Below are 24,305 nucleotides of genomic sequence, written 5' to 3'. Positions count from 1 at the left end.
CTGCCTTGTTCCAGTACCTGCCGTGTTCCTGAGTTGCGGCCAGCGCCCCACTAAGTGGACTCCCAATAGGAGTGCCCTGCATCGCGACTCCCAGGATGACTGCCCACTAGCGGACTACCCTGGTTGAGTGCCCTGCAAGTGGGCAACCTGCCGTGTGCCCTGCAAGTGGGCAACCTGCCGTGTGCCCTGGAAGAGGGCTACAAGCCGTGTGCCCCGCAAGTGGGCTTATCTGCCATGTGCCTTGTTCCAGTACCTGCCTTGTTCCAGTACCTGCCTTGTTCCAGTACCTGCCGTGTTCCTGAGTTGCGGCCTGCGCCCCACTAAGTGGACTCCCAAGAGGAGTGCCCTGCATCGCGACTCCCAGGATGACTGCCCACTAGCGGACTACCCTGGTTGAGTGCCCTGCAAGTGGGCAACCTGCCGTGTGCCCTGCAAGTGGGCAACCTGCCGTGTGCCCCGGAAGAGGGCTTCAAGTCGTGTGCCCCGCAAGTGGGCTTATCTGCCGTGTGCCCCGCAAGTGGGCTTATCTGCCGTGTGCCCCGCAAGTGGGCTTACCTGCCGTGTGCCCCGCAAGTGGGCTTACCTGCCGTGTGCCCCGCAAGTGGGCTTACCTGCCGTGTGCCCCGCAAGTGGGCTTATCTGCCGTGTGCCCCGCAAGTGGGCTTATCTGCCGTGTGCCCCGCAAGTGGGCTTATCTGCCGTGTGCCCCGCAAGTGGGCTTATCTGCCGTGTGCCCCGGAAGAGGGCTTCAAGTCATGTGCCCCGCAAGTGGGCTTATCTGCCGTGTGCCCCGCAAGTGGGCTTATCTGCCGTGTGCCCCGCAAGTGGGCTTATCTGCCGTGTGCCCCGCAAGTGGGCTTATCTGCCGTGTGCCCCGCAAGTGGGCTTATCTGCCGTGTGCCCCGCAAGTGGGCTTATCTGCCGTGTGCCCCGCAAGAGGGCTTATCTGCCGTGTGCCCCGCAAGAGGGCTTATCTGCCGTGTGCCCCGCAAGTGGGCTTATCTGCCGTGTGCCCCGCAAGTGGGCTTATCTGCCGTGTGCCCCGCAAGTGGGCTTCCTGCCAAGTCGCGTGACTCTTTATATATATTGTTGTACCACCTCATTCAATACAACTCTTGATCCAGAGCTGTTGTCTGTGGTTTATTCCTGCGCCTGTCTGTAACAACCCCAGACCATAAATCATCGTGGGGTACAGACAGAGCCCCTCGTATCCCCTGCACCTGGGCTCCTTATCAACCTGTGTCCTCGGTTCGTGACATAAAGTCATATAAGAGGAGAGATAACGTGAAATAGGATGACAAAGAGAAATAGGAAATATGAGATCAAAGAAAAGGGGGGACATAAAAGAGAAAGGGGAGAGATAAAGAGAAAGATGAAAGAGAGAAGAGGAGATATAAAGATAAAGAGAAAGGGTAGGGATAAAGATAGAAAGGGTGATGTAAAGAGAAAGGAGATAAAATTGAGAGATACATAGAAAGGGGAGAAGAGATTAAAAAGGGTGTTGAGATAAAGAGAACAAAGAGGGGCGTTATAAAGGGGGTAATTAGAAAGCGATATAAAGGGGTTAATTAGAAAGGGGAGTGATGGGCAGAAAGGGCTAAAGTTCCCTTTGGGTATTTTAATGTTGCGTTCAGTTTTTGAACTCTTGAAAGTTTGTCATAAAATACTAAATAAGAAAATGATTACCACATACTACAATCATCTGTTGGTATATAAAATGGTGACAGAACCACATGTGGACGTCATGGCACTATGAATGGAGGAGTCATGACATTGCATTATAGCCTGCCTACATTATACAATGAAGAGGAACTTATTTATCATATATTATTGTCGTTGTGTCTTATTGTGCAGCACTGCATATTATAAGAGAGCTATATAAACAAATCCATAATAATAATAATTTAGTATAATCCTCTGTCAGATTATAAGGTTTGCTTCAAATTATTTTAATAGCATTACAACATTTGTCATGTGGTCTTAATAATACTAAAGATTTAATTTACATTATTTCAGTTATAATTTGAGCTTAAATATATTCCCAGTCAAAATTGTTGTAAACTGAACAAATTCAATTAGCATATAATTGTGCCTGCTCAATCTGGATTCTTCTCAGTGTTGGGTCCACAATGAAATTGTTTTTTGAGCCAATGACTCTTGGCATCATAGAACAGAAATAAATTATGTGTTCCAGATTTCATAGCATCTCTTTTGTACTGAATTTGGGTAAAATTTACCTTTGGTCCTGGCATTATCACTAGGATTTAAGGATCCAGGAATTGACGTTTTATCTAAAGTCACTTTTAAACTGTGCTTCCTTCTGCCATATCTGCAAATGTAAGAACCCTGGAGCCAATAACTTAACCAAAGTACAAAGTATAAAAAAGTTTATTATTCTCCATTTTTTTTCTCAAATCAAAACACCAAAACTACAACACAGTGAGAAACACATATTAAAATGAGGGAACTTCAAGGGACATTTCTGTATCCCATACAGCCCCACCAATGAAGATTTTAGAGTACCTTATAAGTACTTTAATAAGCATTAACATGTTGCAAGTAAACAAAAAATGATCATTCATTTATTCTTAGGAGAACCTGCAAGACACCAAACCCCTGGTCTCGTTTTTTCATGTCACGGTTGGCTACTTGAAGCAGCCATTGAGTGGCAGGAAAGTTCTCACATTGATGTCAATGGGAGCTCTTTCTGTGCATGCACATGCAGGTCTTTTTATTTGAACTCCTGTGCAAACCAGCATCGAATGTGGCTGGCAGTCAGTATGGTGTGCCAGTTTTATGCATGGACACATACATGAGTGTGTCCATACATGTATTTGTTCACATCCATGCATTATGTACACAGGGTATGTATTGAGATTTCGTATAGGGTGTCTCATGGACTTAGAGCGGACCTGCAAATTATATTTAACTTGATCCGTTAAATACTATAGAATAGGCAGCACTTTATGAGCCTTTCTAATGAGCAGCTGGATATAAAGTATAAATACCTGCTGGTGTGATCTGTAGACACAGCCTTTAATTAGAATTACATGTTGTAGCATGATTTTCACTAGTGTGAAGAAAGAAAACTAAAGCAATCCTGGCCCTGTTAGTAAGAATATTTAAATTGGTTCATTTTCAGATAGAATAGTAAAGTAAGCTCATCATTAAACAGTATATACAGTAATTAAAGAGACACTTTGTTTCCAAAATCCCACATTTTACATTTATATATTCTATACACCATACCTGTATGTAATGGTGGTTAGTGTTCTATGTATACTATGCATTGTCTCTTATCTGTTAATGGCCAATAAAGAATTGTCAGATGATGCTCTCCAGTCCTTTGATCTAGTTTTCATTCAGCTTGCATGCCACCCTCGCACCACACTGAGCCAAGCTCACACACATCACACTCAGCCATACTGAGCCACACTTACACTCATCCTTACTCAGCAACACGTAGCACACTCACATGCACCACTATTTAAGGCAGGCATGTCCAAAGTCCGGCCCAAGGGCCAATTGCAGCCCGCGTTCCGGACTGATAAGGCCTCACAGATAAGTTGCCCAAATAGAGATTTGTTTTTTGATATTAAAGGCAGAGTGATTTAACACCTGTTTAGATTTGTCATCCAAGTCCCAAAATGAAAAGTATGCCGTTTTCAATAAACTTTGCATAAAATAGTTAATTTGCATTTAATTTTAATGGTTCAAAGAATGTCAGGCAAAATGGTTGGCCCTCGCACATGTTCACTTCATCAAATCTGGCACTCTTCGAAAAAAGTTTGGACATGCCTGATTTAAGGGGTTTGGGCTCTCATGGTCAAACTGAGACGCAGCATAATAAAGCACGCACACAGCACACAGAGGCCCTTTTTACCTTGTGATATAATTAGGGATTAACCTAGCCTTGGTGTAGAGTTAATCTAAATTTTATTAAAGACAGGAGGCGAGTATTTTGCATAACCTTCTTTACTGATTACCTCCAGCAGCAAAGGAGTTAACAACAAACAATAACAACCAATCAGAAACAAGTAAAGTCTATATCAATCTCAGCAAACTGCAGCTCCTCCTCTTTCTTTGCGAAAATGCCGAACAGGAACAGAACGAGAATGGAACCGGAACCATCGGAAAAGGAAGGAAAATCCTCAGCATCCTGCAGTCAGCAAACTAAGTCGCAGAAGGACGTCCTGAAAGGAGAAGTGCAGAATGAGAGCACCAAGCGAACTGAATAGCAGCGCATGTAAAAATACAGACACAAGTGCAACCACATAAAAATATGGACACAGCCCCCACAAAACGAGATAAGAAAAATATACACGTGAAACACACACACAATAAATACCAATAACAGAGCTATAAGGGCAGGGCAGAGCAAGTAAAGGGGGGGGGAATACTCGCCTCCTGTCTTTAATAAAATTTAGATTAACTCTACACCAAGGCTAGGTTAATCCCTAATTTTATAGCAAGACAGGAGGCTTCATATTTTGCATTTTTAACGCCCCAAAAGAAGAGAAAAAGCGGCATGCGCAGCGGGGCGAAAGTAAAAGGTTCGGAACGTAGATTCCCGAGACCAGTCCGCCGCCGCCAAAATGTCCGACAGGGAAGAGCCCGCGGAGAAAGCAGCCGAGGCTGCTGCGCCCCGGACTGAATGCGCCCCAAAAGCCCCGTCGATTCGGGCGAGACTAAGGATCCACCGGATCCACCTAGCAAGAGTAGGTGAAGAAACCGGCTTAAAAGGGCGAACGTAGGAGGTGAACAGAGGACCGCAAGAAGAGAAACGAAACGGAAGAGAGACGGCAAGATAGGACTGGACACAGTTAGTGACACAAAGACGCGGACGATCCGGAAAGTACGGGTACGAGACCGAAAAAGAACGAGACTTGGTCGGGCGCCGGACCGAAACCAGGACGCCCTCCGGGGAAAAAGAAAACAAATTAACGTCAAAAGCGCGGATGTCCGACACCCGCCGGAAAGACACGAGACATAAGAGAAGCGTCGTTTTAGCGGAGAGTTGTCTGAAGGACAGGCGGTCATTATCCGGCCAGCCCTCCAGAAAGTCGAGAACCCGCGAGACGTCCCAAAAGGTGGAGTACCGAGCAGATGGAGGGCGCGAAACGCGAATGCCGCGAAGGAGACGGCAAACCGACGGGTCCTTGCCAACCCGGAGACCGTGCAACGGAACATGAGCCGCAGAGATGGCCGAGCGAAATAAGTTGATATAAATGCGATAAGACTTGCCCTGAGAGAACAGATGGGCAAAGAAATGTAACACCGCAACTATAGGTGCCGTAAAGGGATCGTGGTGCTGCGCCACACACCAGCGAACCCCTGAAACAGTCCAGGCCACGAGAAGCAACCGGTCCTGAAGGACGAGGGGATGAGGGTTCCCCTCGGGATCCAGAAGCAGGTCCCAAGAGCACGAAAGAATCAGAGGATCCTCGCAAGACATCTCCAACAAGAGGGGAAACCAAGGTTGAGACCTCCAAAGCGGAGTCACCAAAACAATCGCCACCCCCTGCCGGCGGAGAGCGTGGAGAGTCCGAAGGATCATGGCAAATGGGGGAAAAGCGTAAGCTCCCCGGGGAGGCCAGGGCTGGAGAAACGCGTCCACTGCTAGGGAGAGAGGATCCGGCAGCCAGCTGAAGAAAGCGTCGGTCTGCCTGTTGGCCCGGGACGCAAAAAGGTCTAAGTGGAGAGGACCGCGAGAGAGGTGAAGGGAGTGAAACACGCTGGGAAGGAGACGCCAGTCGCTCGCATCCCTCCAGTGCCGGGAGAACCAGTCCGCCACCTGGTTGTCCTTGCCGGGAAGGTATTCCACCCTTATGGACAAGTGGTTGTCCAGGCAGTATTGGTAAAGGTCCTTGGTAAGCTCCGTAAGGAGCTTGGACCTGGGACCCCCAAGGTGGTTGATATAACGCACCGCGGACACGTTGTCCATGCGGACAGTGGGTAACATTCTTCGTGAAACTGCGCACCGCGAAAGTCCCGGCCAGCAACTCCAGGCAGTTGATGTGCAAGTCTCGCTCCTCGGGGGTCCAGAAACCCCCGGTAGCCGAGTTGCCGCAAGCCGCCCCCCAGCCACCCAGGCTGGCGTCTGAATCGAGGACGAAGTCTGGGGACGACCCGAAAATGGCCCTGCTGTTCCAGGCGTCCATGTGAGTCAACCACCAAGGAAGCTTCAAGCGGGCCTCGTCCTACAGAGGAATCACACGGTCGTAGGAAAGGGATTCCCGAAGGCCGTGTCTTTAGACGTTGAAGGGCCCTGTAGTGCAATGGTCCTGGGAAGACGGCCTGAATGGACGCGGAAAGCAAACCTGGCCAGGTCCCGGAGGGACACAAGGGAGCACCTGAGTAGCCGCCGAATCTCCTTCTTGATGGAGACGACCTTGGAAGGAGGAAGTCTGAGCACCGTCGCCACCGAGACCACGGTGAAGCCGAGGAACTGAATGGTCTGAGTGGGGACTAAGACAGATTTCGCCTGGTTGATGACATACCCAAAGAGTATCCACATCGCGAGCCATAAGGAGAACGTCGTCGAGATAGATGATGGAGCGAACGCCGCGGGCACGGAGGGACTCCATGACCGGCTTGAGGAGTTTGGTAAAACACCAGGGCACGGAACTCAGGCCGAAGGGGAGGCACGTGAACTGCCAAAGCTGGCCCGACCAACGGAACTGGAGGAATCTCCGGTCGTCTACATGAATGGGCACTGTAAGGTAAGCATCCTTTAGGTCGAGGCGGGTAAACCAATCGTTTTCCCTGAGGATGTCGCGCAACAGATGGATGCCCTCCATCTTGAAATGCCTGTACACTATGTGCGAGTTGAGGGAGCGCAGGTTGATGACAGGGCGGAACTCGCCTGACTTCTTGCGCACAAGAAAGACGTTGCTGAGGAAGCATGGGGGCCCTGCGACCCGTTCTATCGCCCCCTTGGCGCGCAGGGAAGCAAGCTCTGCGTGCACTAGCGCCGCCGTGTCGCGAGAAAGCCTGGGGAAAGATGGAGGGGAGGACTGAAAAGGAGCCAAAAGGAACTCGAGACGAAAACCCGCCACGGTCTGAAGGACCCAAGGATCCGAGGTGAGGGAAGACCACACATGAGAGAAATGAGCCAGACGGCCCGCGACAGGTATATGAGGGAGGAAGGGAACAAAGCTTAGCAGCTGATGATCTCCCGCGGAAGGGCGTGTAGCCTCGTCCTCTGTAGGCACTACGGGTGTCCGGGTAGCGGTATTGCGTGCGGTACGAGGTGGAAGCCTCCGTCTGGAAACGGGGTCTTGCGCCGAATGAGGCTGCTCTGCTGGCGGCACGACCCCTCTGCCGATCAGCCTTGGGGGAAAAACGATTCCCAGACCGAAAAATTCGCAGCATGGACACCTGCGCCTTGTTGAGAGACATAAACGCGTTCACGTGTTGGTTCAGGTCCTTGAGGAAACGTTCGCCAAACAACAGGCCGTTGGCGTCGGGACCCAACTCCTTGGGAGCCAGCTCTGCTAACTCTGCTAACTGCATCCATCTTAAAAAGGGCCGCTCTTCGACGTTCAGTCGAGATGGCGCAGTTGGCGTTCCCCAACAGGCAAACAGCGCGTTGGATCCAGTCGCGGACCAGGCCAGGATCGAGCGGCGATCCATCAATCAACGCCTCATCGGCAATTTGGAAAACTTGGGTGAGCGGACCCGCTACATCCAGGAGCTTGATGTACGCAGGACCAACTCAATCCCCTTGCGGGGGTCTTTGCCGTTCCTGGTCAGGAAGGTCACAAATGTCTGGTCAAATTCAGGTGTGTTAGACACTTTGGCCAGGATGGTCGGGCGCGGGCACTCAGACCGGAGCCTCTGACGAACCTCTTTCTCGAGCAGACAGAGGAGCCAATACTTGAGGAACTCAGCAATGTGTGAAGAAGGGGTCCACTTCGCTGAGGATCAAATAAGGGCAATCCAGCCTAGACCGTGATGTTGAAGGGTTGATCCTGAACAGCAGTAGAGGGACCGGCGCGTTCCGGAACGGGAACCTCGTCTGGATCAGCAGTAGGAGGGGAGGCGAGGCCCGAGGAACCCGCATGGTATTCATCAAGGGTCTCATATTCCGCGGCCAGGTCATGGAATGGCGAGGCATCGGGCTCCTGGTAGGAAGGAAGAGCTACGCTCCTGACCTTCTTCAAAGGGGCCTTGCCCTTGTCTGCAGTGGGAGGAATGTCATTCCAGGCCCTTTTGCGCGAGCCCTCTGGGTCCGCCTCAGAACCATCGCCCCGAGTGGGGGAGGCAAGTAGGTGATCCGGGCGTGAAGATTGAACTTCGGCCAAAGCGGCTGGCAGAGAGGCAGCCAAGGCAGAGTGAAGCCAGGCCTGAAAGGCGGCAGGAACCTGTGTGTTGGATTCCTCAGACATAGTGTATGTATTTAATGTGTCACTGTGGTAGAACAAAACACAAACAGAAAACACATGGTTAATAGATGAATCTTGGGGGTTCACCCCTGAAGCGTGTGTGGGGTTCACCCAGGAGAAAAAGCACATGGCAGACAAAAAAGGGGGGTTCACCCCCGCAACATTTCAGTAAGGGCAGTAATAAATGGCTGCAGATAAACAGAGAGAATCACTCAATGGCAACGTGGTGCAAGCTAGGCCGAAGCCTAGACACATACAGGGGTATAGGGTTCACCTATATCCATGAAAAAGCAGACATGTAGAGGATAGAACAATAAATACAGACAATAAAAAAGCCTAAAGGAAAATCAAAAACCTGCTAGACGCAAAAGAAAACAAAAAAAAAAAAATTAAATTAAGCAACAGCCCCACCAAATGACCACGTGGGGCGAGGGCCAAAGAAAACGGCGCTAGAATAAGGCCCAGACACGCGGCGCGGTGGCGGGAACAAACGCACGATGTGCGGCAACAAGGGATACCGCCGACCGCGGTCCGGAGCCGGCACCACGCCGCGGAGAACCAATCGACCACGGGGCGGCTGAACAAACAGCCGCGACGCGCGACGGTCGAGGAAGTAACGGTGCCGGCGCGGCTTAGAAAAACCCGCGCGGCACCGAGCTAGACAGGAGTAACTACCAGGGCAGAGCACTGCCCACGCGATGGGAAAGGAAGAAACTCACCGCCGGACGGAAAGAGGGAGGAGAGAGGAAGGCAGCAAACCACGTGGGCCGACGAGGTGGGACCACGGAGGAGACAGATAACGGTAAGGAGTACGGTACAGAAAAAGTATAGGCAAATGAGACAAAATAATGGAATGAATATGAAGGAATAAAACAGAGAAATATATTTAGGTCAGAAATAAGGGTAAAAACACAAAAGAAAACAATATTCTCAATCTGGAAGATATTAATAATATCATAACATGGAAAGTTCTCACCTTTGGAGGCAAGCAGCAAAGAAAGAGGAGGAGCTGCAGTTTGCTGAGATTGATATAGACTTTACTTGTTTCTGATTGGTTGTTTTTATTGTTTGTTGTTAACTCCTTTGCTGCTGGAGGTAATCAGTAAAGAAGGTTATGCAAAATATGAAGCCTCCTGTCTTGCTATAAAATTGTGATGCATTTATCACAATTTATCACTATTTTACTGGTATATTTTTACCAATAAAAAATGGTTTTATTATATAGTAGATGCTTTGGATTTGTATTGTAGCGTGTCACTTCAGACTTTAATAAGTCTGAAACTATATAATGTAGCTAACAGTTCGTAGGACAAGGGTGGAAGGTTGAGTGACGTAAAGGAGGTGCACTGTATTTGGGTAAAATAAAGCCAAAATGCATCACAATCATATCACAAGTTGTAGCATGAAATTAGTCAAACCACTTAACCACCGATTAGATAAAAGGAAAAATCCTAACGACATCAAAGTGTGCTGTTGCCTCAGGAAATGCTGATTACAGCTAATGGGGCAACTTGCAGCCACCTTTCCATATAACCGATATAAACAAACACAGGGCTAAGGATATTTAGATAGAGACTGAGAAAGTTGACAGGGAGGGTATAGGAGGAGAGCATTGCACAGTAAATTATACATAATACGCCTATTGCATATACAACAAACACTGCATTCGTAAACTTTACCAAAAAAACCCCCACAATTTTCTACATATTTTTTTACCATATTACACATTGTAAACTTATTTGAACAGTGGGATTGGTGGTATTAAATCGGGGTGATGTGTATGTGGAAACAGGTAGAGGTGCATTTGTCGTGATGAGACTTGTAAGTGATATTTCAGCCCCCTTAATAGTGTAAGTAGTGCAGGAGTAGCTGTGTGGTTTATATATTATGGTTCGTAACATGTCAGCATTGAAGTCCTTGGTAAAGTTTAAGGCTATTTAGTTAAGCAGGTCTATTGAAGGTAAGACAAAAGATTTTGTGGCAAAATTAACAGATTCTCGCACCCGGGCCCTGAGGCGTCTAGTTACGCCCCTGAAGTCAAGTATAGTCTAGTGTGACAGTGTGTGTCTTAAAATACATTTTATATTGCACATAGGTGCTGTCAAACATACACATACTGTCCACGGCAGGGAAACAGAAGCCAGTTTGATGAAACAGATGGGGTAGGGGAGTTTGGCAGATTGGCTTTGGCTCAAGGCAAGGGATAGATGCAAGATGAACAGGTTAATGATGTACATGGCAGGAAGAATTCAGCACCAGATGTGTGCAAAACACAAAAGGAAAAAGTACGAATGAAAGGAGAAAGGGTTGGTAGGAAGCCAAAAATATGTGCTTGACTGACACACACATATCGTCTATAATTTCTTCAGCAAATGCAGCTAGGATTTCTTTGTATCCAAGACAGCAATGGCATGTAGAATCGCAACTGTAATGCCCAATGACTCGGATAAAAAGAAGCATCGTGATTTCAAAGTGTTTTATGAGCCGCTGTGTTTTTTATGTTAGCAAAAATCAAGATAATTGTAGGTACACAGTATCACCTCCAGCAATCATGTTACAATAGGCAGCTTACAGCATTTACATACTGACAAAATACTAATTTAAGTTGGGTTTTTAGTACTGTTTAACAAGAAAATGTTCCAGCTCCCTGTAACTGAAAATGAAATGTTTCTTTTGGACTGTGGACGGTGGATAGGAAATTGCAATTGGCTAAAAATGTGTCCCTCATTATTCAAATGTAACTTCTGACCCACCTTGGACTTGTTCACTTAAATGAACTCTCTTTTGAGCTTGGGTTGCTTTGGTACCAAGTAGACATGAACAAGCGGTGGAGTGGGCATAACTAAACATATTTCTGGAGCCTCCTATGAAATCCAGAGAGTTCCCCAGGATGTAATCCTGTACCTTCCTCCTAAGCAGTGATATGTGGTAATTGTGTGTTTTATCATCATCATCATCATTACACATTTTTCACTGTGGGGTGCAGGGCCAATTCTGGCAGTTTTGCTATAGCTATAAACAGCTTATACTGTAACTAGAAAACCTATATATTATTTTTTCTGGACAAGTTAAACTACACCCAGTTTAGGAAAGGTAGTAAGGGAGTAAGGTGTGATAGGTGTGAAGGAGCAAGGTGTAAAGTCTGATATGTTAATAAATGTGATAATCTTATTAATAATGTGTTATTTTAAAATTATATGTTAAGTATGATTGGGATAGAGTGATGAGGCGGTTTAGGTGAAATAACAAAAAAGTATGCAAAAAATTTGATTGTCTGGCGGGGGAGGGTGAAACACTTTAATCCGTGTAGAATGGGACTATGAAAATCATTGCACTTTACCATATCACATCTTATCTTTTGTATATTATTCATGCAGTCTTAATAACTTAGATATTTAATGTGCATCAAAATGGAGCTATATTTGGGTACCACCCATCCCATTATTTTCATGATATCATTGATTTACTCCAGCGGTTGCTGAGAGACGCGCTCCATTCCCACCAAAATAAAAAGACACTCATTGTGTTTAGTTTACTGAAGCCTCTTATTTTTTTATAATTAAATAAATGTGAAAATTAATTTTGATGTATACCATGAACTCTATTGTAGAAAACAGAAGTGGGTGAGCCAGCCCAAGCTGACCCAGGATGGACCAAACCTTCAGGCTTTGCCTTGTCGGTACAGTATATGCATGAGCCAAGTTTGACCCGTCAAGGGTTTTGGTCATCTCAAGTGAAAAAAGAAAGTGAAGAATTACTCATTCATATGAATTTAAAATATCTAAGGAAGTAATGAAAAATAGGAGGACAGTAAGGGTATGAGACCAAAAAGTAGAGAAACAGCCACACTTAATATGAAATCGTCAGATAAATTTAATAAATATGAAGCTTTAGTACTGTATATGGTGATAGCACATCATCTGCCACCCCAAGGCACCAAAGAGGGATTTCAAAAACCAATATTATAAGTAGGCATACCATGAACAGATATGCAGCCTAATAATTAGAAATAAAAAATCTCTGAATTTGAGCTCTATTTCCATTCCCTGTGGCTCTAGGCATGTCCATTAAGATGAGATACCTTGAGTGATGATTGCAGAACAAGGCATATTAAATAGTGAACTATGTGAGACACATTTTACATTAGCTTATACAAGGAACCAATTCATCCAGCTTTTATCACTATGTTAAAATTGTGGTTCTACTGATTTTTGTGGCTTACTATAAAAAATATAGCTTCTGATTAACAAAATATATAGTATCGCAATATAGAGGCAGATTATGGCCCACTTCCATTCGGATACAGTAAGGGGACGAAGACCAGCTATGGTTAACAACAGGAAAGATGGGAAAACGATGCTTAATAACAAATCCTTAAATAGGTACATTTAATAATTATGAAGCCTTAGTACTGTATATGAGGATATTTATGACATAATCAGCATTATAATGGGGCATGAGATGAATTGATATGCAGACTGAAAATTAGATATAAGAAAAAACCTGAATTTGAGCCATGTTTCCATTCCCCGTGGCTCCATGCATGTCCATTAAGACTAGATGTATTGTGTGATAATTCTAAAAGGAGACATATTAAATGGCGAGTTATGTTAGACACATTATACATTAGCTTATAAAACAAGACAATTCATCCAGCTTTTATCACTACGTTATCAATGTAGTTTAAGTGATGTTCACTGCTCTTTATAAAAAATATAGCTTTTGGTTGAATATATGGATATAGTATGGAATGTGAATAGCTTAAAAACTGCTGCGCAGTTAGAGTTATTGCAGTTAATCTGAAATTACCTACAGCTCATTTGACATAATAAAATAAAGATAAAAGCCTAGCTAAAGGATGTATTCAAATATAAATCAAGATTAATTATAATTGAATTAACTTTTAAAGCATCCATAAATGACGTCTGAGGCACATTAGCACAAATCATATCTTAAAGACCAAAACAAAAGAAAGGCATGCAACGGGAAAACCTATAGAATATAATATAGCCACTTAATAAATCGACTGCACGTCCAAATTAGTTTATAGTTAAGATTAAATTTCAAAGGGATTTGAGTGATTAGTTAATTTTTTTTAAACTGCATTTGGTAAATATTTCTGGGTTTTGTGAATATATACACATTTTCCATAGGTGTGGACCAATGTGTATTTCCAGTGCCCTATATCTATTATTTAAGAAGCCCCAATCTACTCCCTGTTCTCGTACCGTGCTTACCCACAGGGGAGCGCTGAGGAAGGTGCCGTGGGTGCCCCACACTTGGCTGCCCGGTAGCCAATACTCTCAGTGGGGTCATATTACATGTATTACATGACCCTCCAGTAGAAGGGTGGCAGCAACATTTCTACAGTGTTAGTAGGTGTATGTATAGTGTTTGTGTGTGTTTCTGTGTGCTTAATGTTAGTCTGTGTATTTCTATATGCATAGAATTGGTATGTGAGTGTATATAGAATTGGTTATATCATCTTTGGTGCTATCTAATATGTGACACCACACTAGATTACTATAATTTAATTACCCCAACGACACTCAATGAGGTTTATTGGAAGATAAAACAATAATGTCCAATTCAGAATTCTGCTCTTGAATACCTTTGCTTAAGATTCAAATACTGGACCCACATACCTTTCCACAGGGAAGTAATGGCTTAGGTTTTGAGCTTGAGTCTGCCTTGCTCCAGCCTGCTGTTAATTACCCGTGAATACTATCAAGAGACTTCGATTTCCTCTAAACCTCACTCTCCCAATTTCCCGTGGGACTGTTCCAAGCTGTAGCTGTGGAGTGCATATCTTTGTTAGCCATCTACTCCTACAACAAGTTATTTCCATTTTACATCTAATCGTTACATTGTTTTACCCAGATCTTACTGTATGTTTTATTGAAACTGCCAATATATCCACTTGATAGTGGATAGAGTTGACTATTTAAATTACCCAATCTCCTCTATGAAAAGCCAGCACATTTTATGTTGTCCTACAAGAATGGTAAAGCCACTCCTACATAAGGGATGTGGGGAGAGTTCTTCTGGCCTTTTGTAGAATATAATGTCAACAAATAAAAAATATAATATTCATCTGAATCATGACTGATCTTTAGTTAATCACTGTACTATAGAATGGGGTTTGACCAGGATGATTTTTCTGGTCAAAAAATACATTTTCAGGAGAGTTGTGAATTCACTTTAATCAGTATGGTGAGTTTCAAGAAATCCTTTTGATTTAGATATGATTTACACAGGACCATCCAAGCTGTTCTTGAAGCAGAAACTCATTGAATGTAAAGTTAAGTTAGTGAGTTGACTTTCCTGGCATCTCTCTCTCTCTAGCCAATAAACTCCAACGATGTTCTCTAACAGCCACATCTGCAAGTCTGGATCAAGCCAGGATCTATATTTTTGTTTTGTTACATTGTGTTGCACCATTCCAATTTAGCAGATTCTCTGAAATAGATGTTCTTTTGAACTATAGTTTCTCTGGATTAGCCTGTTTTTTATTTTCTCCTTTCCTACTTTAGTGTTTAGGTCAATTATCCAGGATATGCTGTACTGGGAGGTATGTGTAGAATTTTGACGTTCAGTTCTCAAGGTCAGTGCTGAATAATAGTATATGATGTATAGCTTGTGGCAGCACTTAGTAAAGTGGATGGCGCTCTAGCATGTAGATAAATGAATGCTGTAATATAATTGGACTTGCATTTTTCTTCTTCTGGTTGGGTGACATGCAAAATAGTTTGAGGACCTCAATGGTGCAGAAGCATACTATTGAATTTATTTAGCTAATCCTATACTCAAAATGCCTTGTAAGAACTTACCCCCACTTCTTTCGGGGTGCTGTTAGTGGCGACAAGGGTAGGATTGACTCTCATAGCCTTAATGCTCTTTAGACTTCCTGGCTTTGCTTACCTATGCACTGTTTTAACTTGGTGGGCTATAGTAAGCGTTTTGTTTACAGTATGTGAAATTGTATTCTGCCTCTGACTGTGGCTTGTATTTCTAACTTTAGTATCATCGCTGTACCATTCCAGTGTTCTATATACACTGAATTGTTGACCTTACCACCTGGCTTCATAATCTTCTCAAGTCTATGCCTTTCCTGCCAGTCTTTAATGCATTGGACTACCTGATTTAACATTAGTGATGCCTTCCTTTACTAGTGAAAAGAGCAAGGTATTTAGGTCTAGGTAGCGGAGATTGTTTTACATGCCTTGTCATTTATTTTTTCTAACTTGTGTCCCCTCCTGTCACCTTCTTCTGTCATAGCAGGGTATTTATTATGGCAGTCAGATAGATTTCGATCCTGATTTGACTTTGTCAAATGTGCCATCATGCTTCTGCACTTAGTCTAGATAGGATGCATTGGAGGATCCAGGAAGGGGAAAGGGGCAATAGGCACCTGATATAGACTCAGACATGCTCTAAGAAAAGGGATAAAAAGGTAAATATTGACACCTTTTATTACTATGGTAGGGACATTTTGAGTCCCATGCCAGGCTTAGTGAAGCATCATTCATAGGTCCAAAACTACTGGCAAACTTTTATTTTGGTACAAGTAGAGAGTGGTACCATATTAGCCATGGAAATAGAGGAAACAAGTAGAGTCAAGGTGAAACCTTTATTGGCTAAGCAGAATTAGAGTACAAGACAATTTAGGTCTCGTCTTCAGGCATGTTGCTTCGTGACATTCAGGACTCTACTTCTTTCTTAAATCCTATAACTGAAATGGTTTTCCATCCCTCGAAGCAAAGCAAGTAATTAAAGTCTATCTTCCTGCTTTCAAACATGTTTATGGCTCCCTGTGTTGTACAATACTTACTACTTTAGATCTCAGATTTTTTGAACTTCATAATGTCTTTTAACCCATCTTCAATCATGCATGTGCACAAACGAACAATTTCAGATTTCAGCTGAAAGCTAGTAAAATGCCTCTGTGCTGTGCTGATGCTAACTGAGGTATATAAATAACCAATTTGGTCCCCAAACAGACTGTGCCCAAAATAGCAGGCACCAAACTTACAGTATACTGTTGCTACAATTGTATATTTAAAATATAGACAGTGCCGAACATTGAACAAAGAGGCAAAAAACCCATAAGGGTAAGATTAACGGTAATTTTTCATAAAACAGGCATTTCAATTTAAAATAAAATGTATGTTAGTTTCAAAATGTTATGTTGTGTTGTGATATCTTTGTATCATTGATTTAATCTACACTATATGGACAGAATTATTGGGACACACCTATATATTATTCAGGCCCATTGCCACAGGGGTATGAAATGAAGCACCTACCCATGCAGCCTGCGTTTACAAACATTTGTGGAAAAAAATGGTTCGTTCTGAAGAGCTCATTGAATTCAGGTGTGGTACTGTGGTAGAATGCCACCATTGCAATAAGTCAGTTCATGAAATTTCATCCCTGCTAGATATTCCTTGGTCAACTATAAGTGGTATTATTGGAAAGTGTTAAGGAACAGTCACAGAATGGGGTCACCGAGTGCTAAGGCTCATGGTGCTTCAAAGTTGCCATCGCTCTGCTGATTCTATAGCTGAAGAGTTCCAAACTTCCACTGGCATTAATATTGGCTGAGCGGCTGGAGCTTCATAGAGGAGGTTTCTATGGTCGAGCACCTGCATGCAAGCCTCACATCACCAAGTACAATCGACCAATCGTCGGATCGAGTGGTGTAAAGCATGCAGCCACTGGACTCTGGAGCAGTGAAACGTGTTCTGTGACAAATCACGCCTTTACGTTCGGCAGTCTGATGGGCAAGTCTGGATTTGGCAGATGCCAGGAGAACATTACCTGCCTGATTATGTTGTGCCACCGGCAAAGCTTGGTGGAGGAGACATAATAGTATGGGGCTGTTTTTCAGGGGTTGGGCTAGTCCCCCTACTTCCAGTGAAGGGAAATCTTAATGCTTCAGCATACAAGACATATTGGCCAATGCTGTGCTTCCAACTTTGTGGGAACAGTTTGAGGAAGGCCCTTTTCTATTCCAACATGACTGTGCCCGAGTCCACAAAGCAAGGTCCATAAAACATGAAAAAAAAGCAATTCTGCAACACCAGCAAGACTGCCCGCGCCCACAAGTTTTTTGGCGGGTCCCATGGGACGCGTGGGACATGCATCCCAATGCAGTCCTCTAGTACATGGAGGTTGATAATTGTAAAATATTACTGTTTTGTTTATACATTAAAACAAAATGTGAATGACTTTTTTAAGTCTTTTTAATTAGTAGAAAGATTTGTAGGTATCTGGTATACAATAAAGATTAGATTTCCTGGACCCAATTGTATGTGTGGTTGTAAAATGCACGTTGTTAGATTAAACACCTATATTCTTATTTCAATCATGAAAAGAGAGAGAGATGTGAGGTGTGCCCCCAGCTCTTCTCTCCCTATCACCTTCAACCTCTATACTTACATCCTATTCACATCTTGTCCAAATCAGTCACTCAAGCAGTGCCTTTCGCTTGTCAATCACACTGTCAAAAAAGTCAAAAGTATAATATGTATTATAAGACAATGTTTGGCATTAATGTCAATGATGGTTGATGCAGTCTCTGGGTATGTAGCATAGTGTAGCAAATGTTGATTGTTTTTTCTGTTCTACAATTCATTCTGATTTTCTCCCAAAAAGCTATTCTCTCAAAAGGACACGCAAATGTGTCACTCGTCCTGCTGTGTCCACTTCTTTACATCGTGAGCACTGAAATCTGTTTCTTTATGTGCTCTTTGTATACATCTAGATCTACATTCACTAATAGCATTGGCTGCAATCATGTTTCATTCTTCAAACAGGTACAGCCTTTGTTATGCTCCTAGCAGTTCTAAATTACGCCAAAGTAACCTGTGCCTGATCAAGCATGTCTGCTGATACTTAAATGGCGGCTAGCTATAGTGCAGTTTATAGGAAGGCCTATAATGCCGACAAGTAAAGAAATTCTCTTTTCATTGACTTGATCATTTTAAAATATGGTGCTAATGATAATCATATGTGAAAAATCCTTCTATAACTTGCACAGGAATTACACTAATAAGCAAAGGGTATTAATATATGGAAGAACAGTCTTTTCCTTGAATGCACAATTTAAATGATTTGCTATCATAGATACTATCAGGACCATGAATTACATTAACAATGTTACTTGGACAACTCTTGCAGGGGCAGAGAAATACAAGTATGTGTTGTATACTATTGTTTTTTAGATGCTAAAATGTAATACAAATTAAAATGTAATTAAATAAAAAAGAATTCCAGGGAATATGGTTTATCATTTATATTATGTATAAGTCAGCTTACTATAGCTGTCGGGGGCAAAGAGGCAACTATCATTCCTACGCACAAGTCTAATATCCCTGTAATATAATGACCCCAATACGCTTGTGACCCACTTACAGTACCCCAGCAAGCCAACTTAAACTGGCCCAAAGGAAAAGGCACTGCATATAAAGCTCCTAGGGTGAAGTGAGCCAAGTTCTTCAAATAGGAATATCCTTTTACTCTTTGTATAGTAAAATGCAAGATGGCGGCTCCCTACTAGTTTGCTTTGTTGTTCTTATTCACAGAATAGAGTATAAGTTGTTAACGGTAACTACTTATTAAACACAAATGGATGTTTTAAAATTATCACTAAACACAATGTTCAGCTAAGTAAAGACATACAGTATATTTGCTTATTTTTTTGCACAATTGCCTTAAGGTCAATGTCTTGTATCTTTTGTATTTCTAAAAAATTCTTTTTATCAGAATCCAAAAAAGTCATAGTAACACTCATGAGGATTTAATAAACATCATGTGAAACAAGACAAAACATTCCTTTCAAGTCTTTCCTCTCAAGCTTTGATATTTATTGTATCATTTTCCTGGAAACAATACAAGAGAGATTGAAATCACACATTGATAGTAATAGGAAGACATATATTTTCTCTTGGACTAATATGGCTATGGACATCTTAATTCATGCTGGGACTATCATGAGAATGAGAGTCGCCATAGTCTTCTTTTCTCCCAGCGGTGGAATGGAAGTCCTAGTTTCCAAGCTGTATAAAACAGCATGCATATTTTACATTTGCTAACATAATTTCCAGTGTTATCTCTCTCTCTCTCTCTCTCTCTCTCTATATAAATATATTTACGTTTGACTCAACAAAAATGGTAATGACATGGAAGAAAGGGAGGTTTCTGGCAATCTTTCATATACTGTCACTGAATTACATTCAGTTTAGCACCGTTTGAACCTTGATGAGCAAGCAGTGTTTTTATTCTTTTCTTTGTTTGTTTTGCAAACTACATACCATTCAACACACTAAAAGATTAATTCTATATAAGAATACGAAGGCAAAACAGGGCTCTCAAAATGAGTATGAGGTTTTATAGATGAGGGTTATTGTCCTTGACTCATTTGTGTCATAAGCAATTAATAGAGTATCTTTGAGTTAAAACATCCAAAAGAGAAATAATTAGAATACAAAATCCTTAGTACATGGTGTCAGGGTAAAAAAAAACTTTAGTAAAAAGACCAATTACATACAAAAAGAAAAGGAGGACAATACTTTTTTTTTGGAGAACTAAAAGTTTAAAGTGAGAAAAAATTTATTTTGAGTACTATTATACACAATGCAGCTCAAGTGTAGTGGTGGAAAACAAAGCGGATGTAGCCTGGGTGGTGAGATTAGGCCTGTATTTCTCTTGTCTGCTGTAAATCTAGGCTTTACAGCATGCACTGCATGTCATAGTTGGTATTTCCTGCAGCTCTGTGCTAAGTCTCTGGTTTTGTAATGGAAAAGCAATCAATTGTGTCGGAATCACCAAACAGATTTTCAGAATGGCAGGTTTTACAACAAAAGATCATAGATTCCTCTAAGTTCTCGAAATGTATATTCAGAAAAATGTTGCCCTCTTCCAAAAACATCACAGGCATATTTTTGAAAGTTTCTAAAATTTAGCATGATATTCAGTAGATAAATGCCTAATCAACAAGGTTTGGCAGATTTACAAACAGTGGTGTAGACCTCTATAAATGCAGGAGGACAGTTTGTAGATAATTCAGTTACAAAGTTTTACTAAGAGTTGAACACTTTAGTGATAACTGTGGGCAACTCAACACAACCCAACAATACTGCTCAATGTATTTGTGTAATGAACTTTAATATTCTTAGCTCTTAGTAAAAGAACCCATCTTTGTCCTACTTTTACCCCTTTTCTTGGTTTAGTTTTGTAATGAGTAGGGTAGCTATTTTTTTATCTTCTTACTATACTATACTATATATACAGTTGCTCTCACAGGATTAGGCTGATTAGCTAATGGCTAATTAAGATTTTCTTAATTCAATTTTGGGTCATCATAGGCTTAGGACCCGCTGTTAGATGACCAAAAATAGATGCTTTTGCTTTACATGGTGTAGTCGGAGATGTGGCTTTTATGTGATCTTATCAACCTTTTGATAACTATTTTTGCAACTGAGTAAAGCGTTAAACTATATATATATTTATACAGATGTTTAAATCATTTTACATGCATATTTCCATTTCACATCCATGAAAACTGTTTGTATATCAGGGGAATGAACAAAAGGGAGTTTTGCTGATATTCTACGTATGCTGAGGAGCATGCATCTATTTCTGGACTACATGGAAAAGAAAGGCTAAATTGTCAGCTTGGCATTATCTTGCTGAGAATCAGCCGTGAAGTCACATTATTACCATAAGAATTATGTTCTTGTTGTCTTTTCAGAATGATTATCGCAAGCTGTCTATGCAATGCAAAGATTTTGTGGTTGGTGTCCTTGACCTGTGCCGGGACTCAGAAGAAGTGGAGGCAATTTTGAATGGAGATGTAGATGCTGAGCCTGTGGACTCTCATAGACCTTCTCTTAGCAGAGTGAAGCTGGCCATTAAATATGAAGTAAAGAAGGTAAAAAAACAAAATCCTGGTGTTCTCGATTTTATGTAAATCACATTCAACCATGAGATTGGACCTACCTAAGGACAATATAGTGACGTTTATTAAGGAATGATCAATGACACATGAGAAATGTGGCAATCATGTTAAGTCAAAGGTATTACTTTTTATTGGGTCAATGGAAAGTCAGAAAAGCTTTTGGGACCTCAGAGGTATTAGGTCCTGAAAGCTAGTACGACTCCACATCTAAAAAGCCTATCATGTCGGAATAGTCAGTGACATAAGGAGGCTGTTGAAGAGAAAGTGATGCCGGGTTATGCAGGGAAGGTGGCAGATACTGAGGAGGGGCGAGGGCACAATCTATTCTTCTTGTAGAGAAAGTTTGACTTTTGTTTACTTTCTTGGACTTACAGTCAGAAATCATTCTCAGACATTTAGTCCTAGTGAGTATTTACCTCCTTATCCACATACAATAGAGTTTGTGGGCTTTTTCCTTTTTGTTTCTATATGAAAATAATTCAATAATCTTGAAGATATAGTGCATTATATGCCTCTGACTTCATGGGAGACTTTTAAAAGGAAAGACATTTACTTGTCTTCATAAACAAATGATTCATAGCAGCTACTGCTTCATTGCTTTAATCTTCCTGGTACTGTGCATTTAGAGGTTAGACAGCGGTTCCTAATGTAATTTGTTATTTAACACAGATGAGACACTAATGTATTTACTGGAAAATCGTATATATATATATATATATATATATAATGCAATACAGTATATTATAACATGTATGTTTATTAAAGTAACCCAAACATCAGGATATATTTCCTGTTAACAGAAGTCTAGAGTTTATCACAGCTGATGATGATCAAGTTTATAAGATCAAACACATCAAGCATACTGGGTCCTGCTTTCTTTGGACACTAACAAAAGAAGACAACACAGAAACCACAAGGCATTTCAAATATGTGCAAAATGTAAAAAAAAATACATGGGAAAGTTATGTTTCTGAGAAAAATATTCAGAAGGCGTTAAAACAGTTGTGTGTTTATGATTGTTGTACACAGACATGAGGAATAAAGCTAACAATCACGACAGCACCAGTAACGATTTGTTTTTGTGAGGACAAAAACATCTTAAGCTCCCTTCCATGAGAAGACATGTATCAGACACTGGTTTGCACTGATGGATTATTGTGGTAATATGAATTGGTGAATGTAAAACCCTATCCATTCTTGGACTGATTTGTGTTTTGGTACAGAGAAAGTGTATATTTTTAATAAAGCATATCTTAATCTGACAAATGTAGTAGATACGCACATGCCTATTGATCAAATAAACCTAAATTACTATATTTTTTAACTATAGCTGTTTTAGCTTGTTTTTAAGGTGAAAACCGCACCAGCATCAATTAGGTTAGTGTGGGTATTAGAAAAACAAAACAGTATTGACATACTCAGGTGATTAATTGAAATTCTTTAGATATATACATACTATCCACTGTTCTATAACATAAACTAGAAAATCAATTTCCTAACGACTGATGTCTATATAATCTTGTGTCTGTAAAATCATGATAGATGTGTTCATGGTTTGACCCATGTGGCTCCTCAATGGATTAATGTAGTGGTGTACCCTATGGAATCAATACCATTTTGAAGTAAATGAGGCATTGCTAGTCCAAAATCATAATTTTACATAATCCGCATGACAGATGACCTCTGTAATCAAAACAATTAATTGTGCAATTCGTCAGGCCACAATTAATTTAGGACTGATACTGATTGTATATTTATATGTGTAAAATGAAAACATTTCAGGAATGTCTTTGAAAAACTATTTAGCATAAAATGTTCTCCAAATCATGCAAATAAAGATGAATCATCATAAAATATAGTGGATCTCTATTTAACACGTGTGGTTATATGCATGACAAAGAGTTATCCAATGTCTAACAGATTTACCACATATATGTCTGGACATACAGATTATAAAATGCACAAAAACACAATAAAATACAAAACAACACAATAAAAAGTAAGTCAATCAATGGCTCTTAAATAAATATGAGTGATATGAGTGCATCAATGTATAGAGTGCAGGGTTTTTTTTATATATGGACTGAGGAAACGCTGTGATGCAGAGTAGACCCTCAGAGTAGGACCCTGGTCAGAAGAGCATTCAGTAGCAGGATAATCGGGCCAGCAAGAATCTCTGGAACAAAGCTAGTCTCTGTTCTTCTTGGAAACCTTGATGAAATCCAGAAAACTAGTCAGATGAATGGTTAGGACAGAGAGCCTGCATGAGATTCTGAGGGATAACTGGCAACGACCCAGATGGGTAGAGACATGAAGATAAAAGACGGTTGGAAGGGTACTAGCCTTACTGGCAGGTAGCCAAATACACAAGTATTTTGTGTGTCTGAGAGCTGTTGGCTAGTAGGAACCCTCAGAATAGTCCTGTGATAACCGGAAGGTGACTGACCCTGATACAACATAAACGATGTTTATGCAGTGGCACCTGAGTTATCTCAGTAATGTTCATTATACACAATTTGTTTACATGTTCATTGGAGAAGTCCTAAAACTGTACAAAAATTCTTAAAATCTGATAACTGCTAACAACAAGTAAAACGTGTGGGCCAGTTAGCTCCATTTGCCCAAAAAAAATTTTTCTTAAACACTTTTTCATTGTGTTAGCTAAGAGGGTCTTTTTTTGTCGAGCTTCTGTCAATCTTTGGTGAAAACCATATGGAAAGAATTTTATTGCTCAGCGTGTTACAGGAGATGGTTTCACTATTGACCAGTGGGCAAAAAAAAGTGAATCTACATAACTGAGGGGAAAAAACTCTCCTATTAAACTTCTGTAACATTGTAACAAGTTGAGCAATAGACTATATATACACACAACAAAGCAATGAATCAGTACACACCCAACAAATACTTTTTAAAGCACCTACCTGAGGCAAAAATATTGGTACTTACGTCACACTATA

At 41.7% G+C, this 24,305-nt stretch overlaps 1 protein-coding gene across 2 annotated transcripts in view; it reads left to right on the top strand.

Moving 5' to 3' along the window:
• Nucleotides 1–24,305, top strand: part of LOC149289377 (short transient receptor potential channel 3-like) — a 55,224-nt gene that overhangs the window by 9,186 nt on the left and 21,733 nt on the right. For both annotated transcript variants that reach the window (XM_089490692.1, XM_089490691.1), the window contains exon 2: nt 21,142–21,321. In XM_089490692.1, the coding sequence (XP_089346818.1) occupies nt 21,142–21,321 (180 nt within the window). The remainder of the gene's footprint in view (nt 1–21,141; nt 21,322–24,305) is intronic.

This window comes from Sceloporus occidentalis, unplaced genomic scaffold (assembly GCF_023333645.1).
Source record: "Sceloporus occidentalis isolate IW3139 unplaced genomic scaffold, rSceOcc1.0.p SCAF_46, whole genome shotgun sequence".
Taxonomy (NCBI): Eukaryota; Metazoa; Chordata; class Lepidosauria; order Squamata; family Phrynosomatidae; genus Sceloporus; species Sceloporus occidentalis.
This window is presented reverse-complemented; position numbering and strand designations above follow the sequence as displayed.